General features: G+C 36.5%; 1 protein-coding gene across 9 annotated transcripts in view; it reads left to right on the top strand.

Annotated features, from left to right (window-relative positions):
- The window catches only part of USP34 (ubiquitin specific peptidase 34), a 149,745-nt gene that overhangs the window by 126,758 nt on the left and 7,383 nt on the right, over positions 1 to 15,604 (top strand). For 8 of the 9 annotated variants that reach the window (XM_067292718.1, XM_067292723.1, XM_067292719.1 and 5 more), the window contains 15 exons: positions 203 to 371; positions 456 to 530; positions 1,107 to 1,258; positions 1,674 to 1,722; positions 1,838 to 1,942; positions 2,064 to 2,108; positions 3,422 to 3,526; positions 6,015 to 6,162; positions 7,177 to 7,811; positions 9,353 to 9,510; positions 10,762 to 10,840; positions 13,329 to 13,455; positions 13,842 to 13,949; positions 15,035 to 15,139; positions 15,265 to 15,389. In XM_067292718.1, coding sequence (XP_067148819.1) covers positions 203 to 371; positions 456 to 530; positions 1,107 to 1,258; positions 1,674 to 1,722; positions 1,838 to 1,942; positions 2,064 to 2,108; positions 3,422 to 3,526; positions 6,015 to 6,162; positions 7,177 to 7,811; positions 9,353 to 9,510; positions 10,762 to 10,840; positions 13,329 to 13,455; positions 13,842 to 13,949; positions 15,035 to 15,139; positions 15,265 to 15,389 — 2,185 coding nt within the window. The remainder of the gene's footprint in view (positions 1 to 202; positions 372 to 455; positions 531 to 1,106; positions 1,259 to 1,673; positions 1,723 to 1,837; positions 1,943 to 2,063; positions 2,109 to 3,421; positions 3,527 to 6,014; positions 6,163 to 7,176; positions 7,812 to 9,352; positions 9,511 to 10,761; positions 10,841 to 13,328; positions 13,456 to 13,841; positions 13,950 to 15,034; positions 15,140 to 15,264; positions 15,390 to 15,604) is intronic. The other variant, XM_067292722.1, reaches the window with a different exon arrangement.

Genomic DNA, 15,604 nt, shown 5'->3' on the forward strand with positions numbered 1-15,604 from the left:
GAATTTTGAGTGATGGATGCTACTTTAATTTAAGCAATGTTGGTATCTAGTTGGCATAAGTGACAGTGTCAGAGATCTGAGCGTTACAGTAGGACAGAGTGGAAAACTGTTGTTGTTTTTCTGAAAAGTTGTTTGGACTGGTTCAGGGTCGTTTTATGGTTTGTCTGTCATGTGAAGTATCTAAACTGGGTTATGTTTTCAGTTCGGATGACATGGATGGTCCTGTGGAAGACATTGGCAGCCGCTCCTGTGTAACTCGCTTTGTGAAGACTCTCCTGTCAATTATGGAGCATGGTGTTAAGCCTCACAGTAAACATCTCACAGAATACTTTGCCTTTCTTTACGAATTTGCCAAAATGGGAGAAGAGGAAGTGAGTATAGCCTTTAATTTTTACAAATTGTGAAGTACATACATGTATGTATTTTCCAAGTAATTCAATATCTACGTATTTCAGAGCCAGTTCTTGCTTTCACTGCAAGCCATATCCACAATGGTCCATTTCTATATGGGAACTAAAGGACCTGAAAATGTAAGTTTGAGTATCTTTCACAATGAGAACTAGTCTTTCATATTTTACTTATGTGATCGTTGCCACTTTGTCTCTTGAACTGTTTTTCAGCTGCTAAATTGCTTCACTCTCATAAAATTTTTTATTTTACTGTTTAAGTGAATGTAATATTTATAAAAGATGCTGAATTGACTGTGCTATAAACCACAGTTTTCTATTTAGCAAAAGATAGATATTAAGTAGAAGCCACTTAAGTCACTCTTATGATGCTATTAGTGATATCAATTGGATTGTTTACTTCTTTTGTGCAACTTAGACTTTTAAATTTGCTTGCAATTTTTTGGTTAAATAGATCACCAGATCAGGCTGTATAGTGACCTCAGTCCAGCTTTTGCATTTGGAAATACAATTTAGCTTGTGCAAAATGAATGTTTGAATGTGAAAATGAAGTAATTAGATATTTACCTGATTTGCATCAGGCAAGTTTATTAAGGTGTTTTGAATAAAAAAAGATTACAGAATATATGCAACATCTACAGGTTCTTTGAAATTAAGGTACATAATGTCCACATGGAAGTTATCCTTTTTCTCCTTCAGCCACAGGTTGAAGTACTTTCTGAAGAGGAAGGGGAGGAAGAGGAGGAAGAGGAAGATATACTTTCTTTAGCAGAAGAAAAATATAGGCCTGCTGCACTTGAAAAGATGATTGCCCTGATTGCTCTTCTAGTTGAACAATCTCGCTCAGAAAGGCAAGAGCTTCTGAAAAATTAAAAATCAAAAGCAAAGTCTAATCTAAGTTAGTTTGGCATGAAATTAGGGGTTTTCTGGGTTTTGGTTTTTGGTTTTTTTTTTAACAAGCATAAATGAGCTTGTATGAGGGTAAGCTGTATTATTGATGATTTTAAAGTAAATATTCTGTCATTGTTGACCAAATAAAAGATCAAGCTAAATCCTTGAACACATTCAGTTACCCTCATTTGTTTTTTTTAATTTGATCTAATTATAAAATATTTATTATTGTTCAGTTTTATTTCAATACCTTTATTTTCTCTTACGTATTTTGATACTGAGGATTATCAACTAATACTCGTAGTCTTGTATGTCTCCTTAAACCTAACTTAATAGTTTCCAAAGTAAAGTGATAAAGGTTTTCTTGTATTTTAGGCATTTAACTTTGTCGCAAAATGACATGGCAGCATTAACAGGAGGAAAGGTAATTCATTTAAATATAAATGCATAAGCCTTAAAAGATGTACACATGTATGTGTGTATGTGTGTGTACATATGTAATTATAAAGGTTGTAGTAATATCTTGTTATTTTTTACAGGGTTTTCCTTTTTTGTTTCAACATATCCGCGATGGTATCAACATTAGGCAAACTTGCAATCTCATTTTCAGTTTGTGCCGGTACAATAATCGACTCGCAGAACATGTAAGTATTAGAAGCTATAGCTATTTGTTGAAGATCTTTTCTAAAAGGTGTAATGGGGTGATTTATTATTTCAACTGAATAAGCATAAGTCTAAGTGAGTTTTGTTTGTTTTGTTTTTAAGATTGTGTCCATGCTTTTCACATCTATAGCAAAGTTGACTCCTGAGGTATGTAAACATACTGCCTGTCTATTAAATAATTTGTATTAATATTTTTCTGTTTTAAATTACTTAATCCTTTGCTAATCAAAAGTTCTGCATGGAAAATGATCCATGAAAGTTTCTGTGACAGAAAATAAAGTCTAACTGCACTGTATATTAAGTTTTCTAAAGCAGAAATCTGGTTCGCAGTTTCAGCTAAAAGTTTTCTTCAAAGCCAAATAACATATTTCTAGATTCTCCACGTATCTTTATCATCTGGTTGTTCAAGTTTTGGGGCATTATTTTGCAGTTCTGTGCATGCAAACACATCTTTTAGTCGGAATAAATTCCTGCCCTGATGATAACAAAAATACTGAGAGTTCCAAATGGATTCCACGTGAAAAATATATGCAGAGTGGAGAAGTGTATGTTCACACAAGGACATTCTTGTATGCTGCTGTCAGAAAAGAAAAAAAAATCGGGAAAAATTGAGGGCATGTCGAGCAGAGGAGACATGATCATGGTTGGGAAAGAAGCACATGCTACCTGATTCTCATGACAGCTTTGCTTTGTGTGATAGAATGGGCACTATCGGATGACAATCTATTCCCTCCTTCATGCTAACATTTGCTACATTTTTATGCGTTTTTGCTTTGCACATATACACATGCACAACAGGCACCCTTGGTGAGGTGCAAGATATAAAATAATAATAGTAACCATTTTATCAAAGCATTTTTAAAAGCTGTATGAGCCTTAGCAAACTTTAAAAAAATTTTTTTTTAATTAGAGCTAACATGGTAGAGTAGAAATGTTGATGGTTTCAGAAGGAAACCGTATGCCAATAATAATGATCAGTGTAAACCCTCAATAATTATGTGATGCTTTTGGATAAACTTTTCAGGATGCATGTTACATGTTATGCAAACACATGAAAATAATAGTTTATCTGAGACAGTGATACCTTCTATGTATATAAAAGGGTAAATTGGTAAAGTCACCACTGTGCAGCTTAATATTTGCCCTTTGAGAATAATGTCTGGCTTACAAATGTATGCTGTTATTTTCTTGTAGCTGTATACTTCTACTACTGGTCATATCTAGTATGATCATGGTGCCATGCACTAGCTATAACCAGTGGCTTAATTATACTGTATACGTGTGTGGATTGTTTACAGATGAAATAGTAAAGGATTAAAAGTATTTAAATTTTTCATGTCTGAAGTTCGTAGGAATATATTTTTGTGCAAATATTTGGAGTTTTTTTTAAGAAAAGTCAAAAAATTACTGGGTGAAATGAAATAGATCAAAATAGATATTTTTATTTTTATGCATTACAGGCAGCCAATCCTTTTTTCAAATTGCTGACGATGCTAATGGAATTTGCTGGTGGACCCCCAGGAATGCCACCCTTTGCTTCTTACATTCTGCAGAGGATATGGGAGGTAAAATATGTAAAAGCAAACAGAAGCTAAAATGCCTTTTTCTTTGTCACTCTTTTCCACTAACGTATTTGGAAGGGTTCTACACTACCCTATCATCCTTGCTATATCAATTCATGATCTTTTTTTTGTGACCGTTTCTCTTCCAAATAAACAGCAGCAGTTAATAGACATGAAAAGTTCCGTTGTAATTTATGTTATTTTAACATCATTCTGGTTAAGTGGTACTTCCATTTAACTTTAAATTTTAGTTTAAGGAGAAATCAGTTGATTCATAATAAGGATCTAGAATTCCTCTTCTGGGCAAATTCCTCTAGTTTTTCTCAGTTACTGTTTCTCAAGGTCTAAAATGTTTCAAGGCCCATCCTTTGTCAGTGTTTTTGCCCATTATGTACTGATTCTTTGAATATCAGTTACATGGTTTTTGTTTTCTGTATTCATTAACGCTTTAACGATTAAAATGAGTACTAATTCAAATCTGGTAATTGCTGTGGTGCAGAAGAATTCTTGCTTGCATTTCTAAAGAGAGGGAGGAAGGCTGCCTAACAAAGTGGCACGAGCATAAATTCCTTGATCTGAGGAATGCATCAGGGATTAAAGCTTTTACTTTAACTGCAGTTTGAATTTCCAGTTCAATTTGTTTTTCTTTGTTACTGTCTAAGAACAGTGTATCCAGCTGAAAGACTATTGAGAACAAGCTGCTGAACGTTCATTCCCTTTAGCACCCTTTTTTTTCCTCCCCCTTTTTTTTTTTTTAAATAACAGAGAGGGGTTGTGAAAGATTATTACTGTGCAGAATTCAGGCCTGTGATGAAACATAAACCTGTCTTATCCACTGAAATGGTCTGGGGTAGAATATGGTTTCTTGATCATGAGTATCCTACTACTGGTTAGGAGTAGTTATAGGGATAAGAACAGTTAAGTAATATGCTAAAGCGTATACCAAGCTGTTGTTAGGTGTCTGATCTGAATATGAACTAGCTCTAACTCCTGTAGCTCAAGTAAGAAGAGTTCAAACAGTGGATCTCAAAGTCAAGAATTAATCTAACTGCCTTCTGTGTAAGGGGAAGTGGTAGGTTATGGCTTTCTCTTAACAATAAGGAAACCTTTGCAAAAGAGTTTTAGAAATTAAGCTTCCTATGACAATATGGAAGTTGTGGCATAAAGTACCTGTGCCTCCTGTTTCAGTCACTAGCTACAGATTTTATGTATATAATTTGCCATGGAATGGTCTTTTTTCTTTCCCTCCTTGTTACCGCTATACATGCTGAACCTGCAGAGGAAGCAAGTTGGTGGCAGGTTTCTGATGGAAAGCCAAGCTTTTAGCAGTAGAAGTCATCAGTTCGGTGTGTGGTGTTGCTAGCATGATGATCCTCACGTTGTTGACGTGTTTAAAGGTTTAGATACAAATTACGTAGGCATGGATGGGAGGCCCAGAAGTTAATGCATAGACAGACTGATTTAAGGCATACAGCCCACTTTTGCAAGCATTCCAGTTTCTAGAAGTCATTAAGAAGTGATGGAGTGATGAAGGTGGTGAACAATTAGTCTCTTTCTTGGAGATTTTCTCCAGCTATTATGCAGAAAACTTGACAGATCAAACTGTTATTTCTAAAAAGGGAGGAGATTGCTCTTGATGTATTTATTTTTAAATGGAGATTAAAATTTATAAGCTGGTCATTTCAGCCTCTCATATTCTTCAGGTAGGTTATGGTATTTGGGAATGTCTTCACCACGGCAGTTATTTCCTATGGGTCCTTAGATAGAGTTCATTTTTCCTTATCTAGGTACATAGATCTTAAGGTAAAGAGCAAACTGTTTTGAAAAAGTAGCAAATTAAAGAATACATTTATTAGCCTGATAGTATGTCAACAAATTTCCATCCACACAGAACCAGAAAGGCACAGGAAGGTACGTCGTCTCCTTACATCTGTAAAGCTTTCATGACTGTACAGCAGCGCTCCACAGGCTTTTCATAGCTTTGAAAAGCATTAGATGAATGTATTCCTTGAAACTGCGTATTCAAAAAAAATCATAGTTACCCTCTGCATGAAGCTAAATGAACATATTTGCATACCATTTATGCTCTTTTGATATAACTTGTTCAAAAAGTATTGATTCACTGTTAAGGTTGTGCGTTAACTATTTAGAAAAAAAGATTTATTTGTTTATAAAGAAAAGATTATTCAGTTTTCTCTTTCTACATTTCAACTCTTAAATATGTCAAACAGAAAATGTACAGAAAAGGATATGTAGAGCAACTTCCTGGATTAAATGACAGATTGTGCTTTTCAAAAGCTCCAAACAAGATTTAGAATCACAGACCCCACTGAAATTTAATAAGGCTTTTATTGGTCTGCTACAAAACCTAACTCCTGTAGGTGCTTCGAAAGCTCTACGTGATTTTGAAAAAAGTCTTAATAGTTGGTTTTAGTTCCTTGGTACGATCAGTAAATAGTCTCAAGGTTCTCTTTGCTTATTCTTCTTTCAGGTCATTGAATACAACCCGTCTCAGTGCCTGGATTGGCTGGCTGTGCAAACACCTCGCAACAAACTGGCTCACAGCTGGGTGCTGCAAAATATGGAAAACTGGGTTGAACGTTTTCTTCTGGCACATAACTATCCTAGAGTGAGAACTTGTAAGTTAATTTAAATGAAAGAAATTGCTTCTTTTGTTGTGGCAGGTTGTTATGCATGTGCTATTCCTATCATGAATGAAACAAATGCCCTTGTGCTTGCCTTTGCTTCCTTATCCAATTGTTTTAGGATTGCTTTATTTTAAAATATTAATACAACTCTGGTTCCTCATCAAGACATCTTACCCGTAGCTGATGAAAGGCATATTTTCGTTTATTAACTTGACTGATACATCAGTAAGTTCTTTATCCTACATGGTTAATCTACATGATTCAGGACAACTCAAAAGAAGAAAAAGGACTAATCCAACAAGTTCTGTATTGAGTTTTCATCACATAGTTGCACTGTGGGTAGGAATAGGAGTTGCTGGTTTTTCACTCAGCACAGACAAGGTCTTTTTTGGAGTCCTTTGACCTTGTGGATCCAGGAGAAGCCTGTGCTTCTCCCCAAATCCAGGGTGTCCTGGCTCCCTAGTTTGTTCTGCCAGGAATCACACTGCCAGGTCATTGCCAAGATCACTATAAGTGTGATGTCTCTGTAAGTGTTTTTATGAAGGGAATTCCACAGTAAGAGAATATATTAAACTTCAACAAATTTTCTGGACTGTGGTTGAGAGACATATGGAAACCAGAGATAAAGCTTTGCAACTGTAGAGATCTTTAGACAGGTAATGATGTCTTGATGAGGCAGTAGACAATTTACTCGTAAAAAAACATCGTCTTGTTTTGTGTGTATGCGACAGGATGCATCATGTTACAATAGTTAGAGCAAAGCAGTAGGCAGGAATGTAGCGTAAGGAGGCCTGAATGCCATTCTAAATGCCTCTTTTAACCTGCTTTGTTCAAGCCTTACTCCCTGTTTTTTTTCATCACCGTAGTAAATATAGTAATACTTGCCAACATTTGTAAAATGCTTTGAAATCTGTAAAGGAAATGCAGTATAATTTAACTTGTTTAAATGGCTGTTAAGCATGTGTGCCCTTTTCCGTGGTATAACAAATTTGTTTTTATTTGAAGCTGCAGCCTATCTCTTGGTGTCACTTATTCCAAGCAATTCGTTCCGTCAGATGTTCCGATCCACCCGCTCCTTGCACATCCCTACGCGCGATCTGCCTCTCAGTCCAGATACTACAGTAGTTCTTCATCAAGTCTACAATGTGCTTCTTGGCCTTCTTTCAAGAGCTAAGCTGTATGTTGATGCTGCTGTTCATGGCACTACAAAACTGGTGCCCTACTTCAGTTTCATGACGTACTGTTTGATCTCAAAAACTGAGAAACTCATGTTTTCTACGTACTTCATGGACTTATGGAATCTTTTCCAGCCTAAACTTTCTGAGCCGGCTATAGCCACCAACCACAATAAACAGGCTTTGCTGTCTTTTTGGTATAACGTGTGTGTGGATTGTCCGGAGAACGTCCGCCTTATTGTACAGAATCCGGTGGTGACAAAGAACATTGCCTTCAATTACATCCTCGCAGACCATGACGATCAGGATGTGGTGCTCTTCAACCGCGGGATGCTGCCTGCCTACTACGGCATCCTGCGCCTCTGCTGTGAGCAGTCCCCTGCGTTCACGAGGCAGCTGGCTTCTCACCAGAATATCCAGTGGGCCTTTAAGAATCTCACACCGCACGCCAGTCAGTACCCAGGAGTAAGTGGATTGGTGCTGAAGAATGTGGTTTCTTTTTTAATATTTCCTCCCTTAGTGAACTTCTCTTCCCATGAGACATGAGAAGACTTATTTAATGTATCCAGTGGTAAAAGTATGATATTTGATTTCCTGTATAAGTCATTAGAATGTGTTTAGATGCAGTTGCTGTTCTTTGGGGGAGAGTGTTTGGGATTTTTTCCCTTTTTGTGCAGCCACTGGAGAGCATCTGCTTTTTGGGGATGCAGACACCGATGTTTCTGTACACCAGTTTATGAGGAGCAGGGAAGGAGCCTTTAGCGGTGGTCTCCAGAAAGCGCGTAGCACTCTAGCAAGCAGACTTGGAGGAATTCCCAGTTAGTTTCCTCTTTGCTTTCAGTTTTTTGAATAGGGCCAAGATTTAGCCTATTTCATATCAACAGGGGGTGGCCTGTCGTTCGCTTTGGGAACACTTGTGTGCTTTTGCAAGGTGCTGGGACACGGAGAGTTTCACAGTACTGTGACACTTGCAATAGAAAAATAGGTGCTAGTTAAAATATTCAATGTGTAGTGGTGAGCAAACAGGTTTACAAAACTTCTAAGAAGCAAAGCATGCAGTTCTGCAAGATTACTCAGTGAATCTTGCTTTCAGGTCCCTTATGCGTGTGCGAGGAAAGAATACAGAGATTTCTTCACTAGGTAGAGTAGGAGGATATATGGAATCTTCTGGGTTAAACTTCTGTCTAGTTCAGCTCATGGAGTGAATTTACATTCTGGCTGTCTGGAAATAGTCCTGCTGCTTTCCTTGCTTGCATCTCCCCGCTGAAGTCTCCGCTTGTATCGCAGGCAGCCCTGCTTACTCCGCTGTGTTTAGAGTCTCCATGTGTATAGGCTTCGCTGAGCTTTAGCACAAGCAGCTTTCCGGATTGTGTTATTTAGAATATAAAGATTATCCTCAGAGAATATGCGTACCTGTGCTGCAGAAAATGACCCTAAATTCCTCTAGGAAAGCCAGGAACTTTGATCGCTTGGAGCAGGATGTCCCAGGTTCTTCTGTCTGTCCATACATAGCAATGCATGTACTTACTGTACTTACACAATACCTTACTGTTAGTAAGTGTCCAAACATCCTTTTAAGGTTCTAAAGGGCTATCTCAAATATCTGTACAAGTTCAGAATGTTATTTTTAAATCTGCTGCCAACTTCTTCAGAAAAATAGGATATATGGTGAGCATCACCAGGTAATTTGTGTCCTAATCCACACAATAAATAGTAACGGCTAAAGTAAAACTGCACTGGAGATAGAAAAGAAATAGCCACAACTTTTACGTTTGATTTTTCTGGCTTTTGGGAACCATTTAGTTTAAATTATTTCAGTTTCAAGTGTTGTCTGCTGATTTTATAACATTGTTATAAAGCTTAAAATATATTCACTTCTAAAGTTGCTTATGTATATGTCTTCTATGTATTGCTTAGTAGAATTAATACAGAGGAATAAATAAGAAGATATAAATGATAACATATTGGGAGAGATTATGCTAACCTAATATTTTTGTGTATTCTAGGCAGTAGAAGAGCTGTTTAACCTCATGCAACTATTTGTAGCTCAGAGACCAGACATGAGAGAGGAAGAGATAGAAGATATAAAGCAATTTAAGAAAACAACCATAAGCTGTTACTTGCGCTGCTTGGATGGACGGTCTTGTTGGACTACTTTAATAAGGTACGTTAGTAGTGAAGTTGTAGTATAGCAACCTAATCCTGTTTGAATAAGAACCATATTTTATGGAATGTGAAGTTCCATAAAAAATATGGTTGTTCATTTGATATTCTTTTTGAAAATTTTGTAAGAATATTTTTCTTCAGAAGTCAACAAACAGAACAGTAGAATTATAACTTTTTTCCAAAGTCTATCATTTGTGAAAATAATTTATTTTAGAAGGTTTCATCATCTAAAAATTAATACAACTAAACAAATGTTGTACCATAAGCAGCTGTAAAACAAATTGTATTTTGTTACTGCTCAAAAAGAAAAACCGTGGCAAAATGGTATTAGTAGAGTCCCTGACAAAAACTAAAAACTATCAAATCTGCAAATTCAGCATTTAAGCCAAAATTCTGTTCTCCTACTCCAGCCCTACCATGATTGGTCTAGATCGGCAAGGCAGTAATTTCCTCTGCTGTTGCTGACATTTGTTCTTGGGCAGAAGTGTTATTTAGAAATTATGCCGGTGGGACAGAGTTTTCCTGTATCAGATCTTCAATATATATTTATTTTTTTTTGAGTATGTCTTAGTAGTCTATCTGACACAGGTGATTTGTTGTTCTTATTTTATTTTATTTTATTTTATTTTATTTTGAGTATAACTAGAAATAGCCTGAGCACATAGGCCAGGCATTAGAGTTTCAAATGCTGCTGTTGAGGGACAGAAACGCTCTTGTGAAAAGGAGCAGTGGCCTCTGGTACTCGAGGGGTTGTGCCTAATTACCCATCACGGAGTGCAGCCTGGTGTTCCCAAATGTGCTGGAAGAATTGCTGTCTTGAGATGAATGGTTAATTAGCTATTAGCTAATCCTTCCATTTTCTGCTATACTGTGTCAGATGTTCTCACAGAAATATTTTTATACGTTTACAAGTCCAAGCATATGCTTAACTGGACCTCCTATTTAAACACAGTATTTAAGGAGCATGAACTTTTGAAGTACGTTGTTCTCCTCAGTTTTTAACATCGTTGCAGACATTATTTGGATAATACCTCTGTAAAGTTTATTTATAAATTACCTTGGATAACAGGCTGTTTAAAAAGGAAGCTGACATGAGAGGCATGTTTTAATAAAAAAGTGAAAAAAGTAAAGAACAGTTACATTTGGGGTTTTCTTCTTCTGTGACTATTTTCAAACACACAACATTTGTATGAAACATGAAGGGTGATAATCAGCTTTTAGTTCTAAATGTTTGGACTTTTTTTCCTAGTGCCTTCAGAATATTATTAGAATCTGATGAAGACAGACTTCTTGTTGTGTTTAACAGAGGATTGATTCTGATGACCGAGGTAAATATTTTGCTTTGTAATTTAAATAAACATCTTGCTTTCTCAACTCATCACTTCCTTCCTTACAAAAATGTTGGCATATGATGTTTTAATATGATATCATTTAAAATAAAGATGTGGAATAATATGAGATATCTTAAGGGTCATAGGAAGGCCAAAAAAGATTGCCAGACATTTTACATTTCTAAGCAGTAATGTAGGAAGTCTAATGAGTAAATTTGAGGCAATAAAAATCTTAATACTGGATAAAGGCAATGGTTTAATTGATAACAGTCACTTGGTAGAATAACTATGAGAGGATGTAGCTTAAATAGGAAGGATGAGCAAGAAGTAAAAGGTGATGGGTTGTCTCATATATCAAGGATAGATGCGCTTGCTCTGAGGTCCATTATGGAGAGCAAATTAGGTTCATGGAAAGCTTATAAATTATGAAGAAAGGGCAAAAGATTATGGGAGTTCTTGTGGCATGGTCTACTACAGACCACCAAACCAGGAAGGTGGCTGGATGAGGGCTTTTATGACTTGGGAACAGTATGAAATTGTCCCACCCGCAGGTTCCTTTGGGAAGGGTGTACAGCACAGTAAAATTAGTCCATTAGGTTTGGGGCGTGTTGATGACAGTTTCTCGATGCAGCAAGCGGAGAAGATGCCTGGGGAGTCGTAACGGGTCCTAGCTGTCGCGTAGGCACTGACTGAGAAAGCGAAGCTGGGAGGCAGGTTGGAGGAGCGTGAACAGCAAGCAAGCCGTGGTTCTTAGGAATGGGAGGCGGGAAAGTGCTCTCAACTTTTTGCTGTCTTGGTTTGTGTTTTCTGCAGCAAAGTGCGATAGAAAAAGCTGGAATTACACAGTCAAATAGAAAAGATAAAAATGAAGACACTGCAGTACTATTTGAAAATGAAAATTTCACAAGCTTGTTACAAATTTAAGCCTGTTGGGTAACTATAGGTAGTTACTCCAGAATATCTGATCCTTCTTGTCTTTTAAATGCTTATATACAATAAACTTGGGCTAAAAAGTTAGGAACCGAGCTGTAACTTTATTCACATGTGAAACTCAAAAGTAGACTAACGTGCAAACATGCCGGTGCACCAAGAACTGTTGTTTACCAACTTAGTTAACTTTGATCCGTACTAACCGTTGATAATTAAGATTATAAAGAATGCCTGACATGAGATGCAATTCATCGTCAGGTAAAACCTTGCTAGAAATTAGATAAAACTGATGTTCAGCTCCTAGCTGAATTGCTTTACAACTCAATGCTACCAGGCCTTATGTTTTCACTTGGTCGCTGAAAGCATTTTGTGTGGTGAAAAAGAGTGTAGCAAAGAGTTGTCACATCCAGAAAACAGTTTTCCACTTAGCAGTGTTGTCCATATATCTTTCATCTTCTTTGTAATATAAAAATGACATATCAAGATTTTGCATTATAGGGAATGAGCTTATTGTTTCTTTAAGCTTGAAATATCCCAGCAGATTAAATACCTTTTCTTACATCTCGTGCTCAAATTTTTGTGACGTTGGGAAATGACTTGCTTCTTCCTTCCCAATATTTCTATAAATCCGAGATGCCCGAAGATGTATTAGTAACAGAAAAGTAATTTGTCTGACACAGAATCGTGTATTGTATGTCCTTAAGCAGCATTTTGAAACGTGATTAGCATCTATATCAATCTTACATTTGTTCCCCAAATTCACATATGAATCTTTCTTTATGCATCTCTAATATCACTTCGTATCTAGGCAAAAAGATTGGGATTAGAGGGAGAGAAAAATACAGTATCTCCAGTTATGCTTTGCTTACTGGTTTTAGATAAATGTTATGTATGAAAACTTTGTAATTGTGTTGAGTCAAAGGTAACCGGCCATCTGCCTGCCTATCGCACTAATGTTCAAAGCGTTTAGCTTGAAGTAAAGTTCAGGGTGTTTTTTAATGTATATCTTTATAAGCCGTATTGGATGTGTTCGCAAGATGCTCATTTCTTGAGTAGAGGTAGGTAGCTACTCGTGTAGAGGTTATTGTTGTACTAAGTTTTACAAATTCAGTTTCCCTCTGGCACGTACATGGGAAAAAATTGATGTAGCCCTAGTTTTGGGGTTAGGTGAGAAGAACAAAAATCAGCCTTATGACCAAAAGCAAGTTTCAGTTTAACTCAGGGACAAGCCTACCTCTTTTTCATTATTGCCAAAGCAATGTACACAGGTCAAGAATTGTATCAGAGTGTTATGTAAAATGCCTGTTCATTCGTTCTTTCCTTCTCTCTCTCTCCTTCCTTCCTTCCTTCCTAGTAAATATTCTAATTGTGTATATAAACTTAGGCTCTTCCTAAATGTTGGCATCTTTGAGTAATTTTGTATCTAGCACAATACACTTCGATGCATCTTTTTGAGCATAAAATAAATGTAAAAACGGTGTTTTTAGGATAGAGTTAGAAATGATAACGAGTGTATTAATTTGGCAATATAAAGCTGTGCTTTCTTTTTCCATAGTCCTTTAACACATTGCACATGATGTACCACGAGGCCACGGCCTGCCACGTGACCGGAGATCTGGTAGAACTGCTGTCTATATTCCTTTCAGTGCTGAAGTCAACACGTCCCTATCTTCAAAGAAAAGGTTTGATTATAACTCTTTTAAAGGATTTTGCCCGTTGTTTGCTAATTAAGTTTTCATGACCCCAAAACTATACTTCATCTTGCTTGTTATCTGGTTTTAATAACTGACATAATTTCCATATGGTAACAAAGATGAGATTATTACCAGTTATTAAGTTATTAAATTAATAATTAAATTGCTTATTGACATGATGTAAAACTAGATGAAGTAAATTTGATAGCAGTAGACCAGTGACACGTCATAGATTTCTAAACTGATTAAAATCATGTTAGAGGAAAAAAAAACCAACAGATTTTTGAAGCAGTTCAGCAGTAAAATTCTCTGCTTTATTTCAAGAGCTGTTGAGAAATTAAACACACACATTTATATGTTTTTTGCATTTGCAGATGTGAAGCAAGCTCTAATTCAGTGGCAGGAGCGAATTGAATTTGCCCATAAGCTCTTAACTCTGCTGAATTCGTACAGTCCTCCAGAACTCAGAAATGCTTGTATTGGTAAGTCATAATAGTATAACTGCAGTCAGGAAGGACCGGCTCTGTGTAGTTACCTGTGTTGAACTTTAAATTCTGGCTTTGCAATTGCAGATGTTCGTTAGATACTATATAGACTAGGATTGTTTATTAGTAGTATCGTCCACAAAGTTGCTATTCTAACTAATTTTATTTTCATCAGGTTGAAATTAATATTTATACTTTGCTAGGCACGCAGATTGTGTGCACAAAAAGTTGGCGTTCATTTTGAGAGGCCAGTTTGCTACCGAACTTATTTAAAAAGCAGGTTACATGATTAAGGAGTGACTCCTGAATTCAGGCGTTAGTGAGTTTAGAATCAAGTCCCAACTCTTGCATTGCAATTCCAAGCAGTTACTAAAGCTCCTTTCAGAAGGATGCATGGCAACCAAGTTACTCGGAGTAACAGCTCTTAATGTCCATTTTTATGATCCATTTACTGGAAAATATAATAATTAAAGTAAAACTTAAATAGCTTGTAGAAGTGAATGGATTTGCTTTTTAAAATGTAGGCATAGGCATTATATAAAAAGTGTCTTTCTTGCATTAGAAGACCTATTTGAAAAGTTTTTCTTATTTAGATTTTTAAATATTATTTAATGGGTAGAATCTGCATTTTTATGTGTGCTGATGAAGGCCTAAAACATTGTCCACATTAAACCTTCTTTTTTGTGATTTGTATGCATTCTCCCCTTATTTTGAGTGCCTTTCTCATTGCCCTCCTGACTGCTGCTGGTTGACATTTTCCAGGCATCAAACCAGATATGGTAAAGAAGAAGGAAAGAGGGTAATTTTACTGAGCTTCTACTTTCTACAACCTGGCACCACTCTCATTGGTTGTTGATATACCACTGAGCAGATTTTCTCCTAGTGGAAGAGGTGAAGGGAAGCTTGACTGACTTAGGTGTATTCACTTTACGTGTTATTCACAGTATGGCCTACCTCCACGATGCGCACTAGCGAAAGTGATGTGAAAGAACCTAGGTTTGCAAATGCATGAGCCATAAGTTAAACTGTTTGCTGTTAAGAAATAACAATGTGTAATAGCAAAACCAACTTTTTGTTTGTAGATGTCCTCAAGGAGCTTGTACTTTTAAGTCCTCATGATTTCCTACATACTCTGGTTCCATTTCTACAGCACAATCATTGTACATACCACCACAGTAACATCCCAAGTAGGTATTTCAGTGATTGTATTTTGAAGTTATATTACGCTATTATTGATCTATCATGTGCCCTGCTGATTTCAAATATTGACCTTTTTTAATATATCCCTATTTTATCCTAACTTATACTACAGTGTCTCTTGGACCTTATTTTCCATGTCGTGAAAATTTGAAATTAATAGGGGGAAAAAGCAATATTCGTCCTCCTCGTCCTGAACTTAATATGTGCCTCTTGCCTACCATGGTGGAAGCCAGCAAGGTATGTAAATATATTATCATCTGAATATCTATTTCTCTGCTGTTTTCCCTCTTTTTAAAAGTATTAAAAGAATCCAGTAGCATAATATATTTACTTATTCTTTGTTAACAAAGCATAATTCTTCTTCAAGATGTGTTGTCCTCATATACTCCATTCTAGATGTGCACTCCAGAAGCACCATTTCCCTGCCCTTGGTGATACACAGCTTCGTATTC

Source organism: Apteryx mantelli, chromosome 3, assembly GCF_036417845.1.
Source record: "Apteryx mantelli isolate bAptMan1 chromosome 3, bAptMan1.hap1, whole genome shotgun sequence".
NCBI classification, from domain to species: domain Eukaryota; kingdom Metazoa; phylum Chordata; class Aves; order Apterygiformes; family Apterygidae; genus Apteryx; species Apteryx mantelli.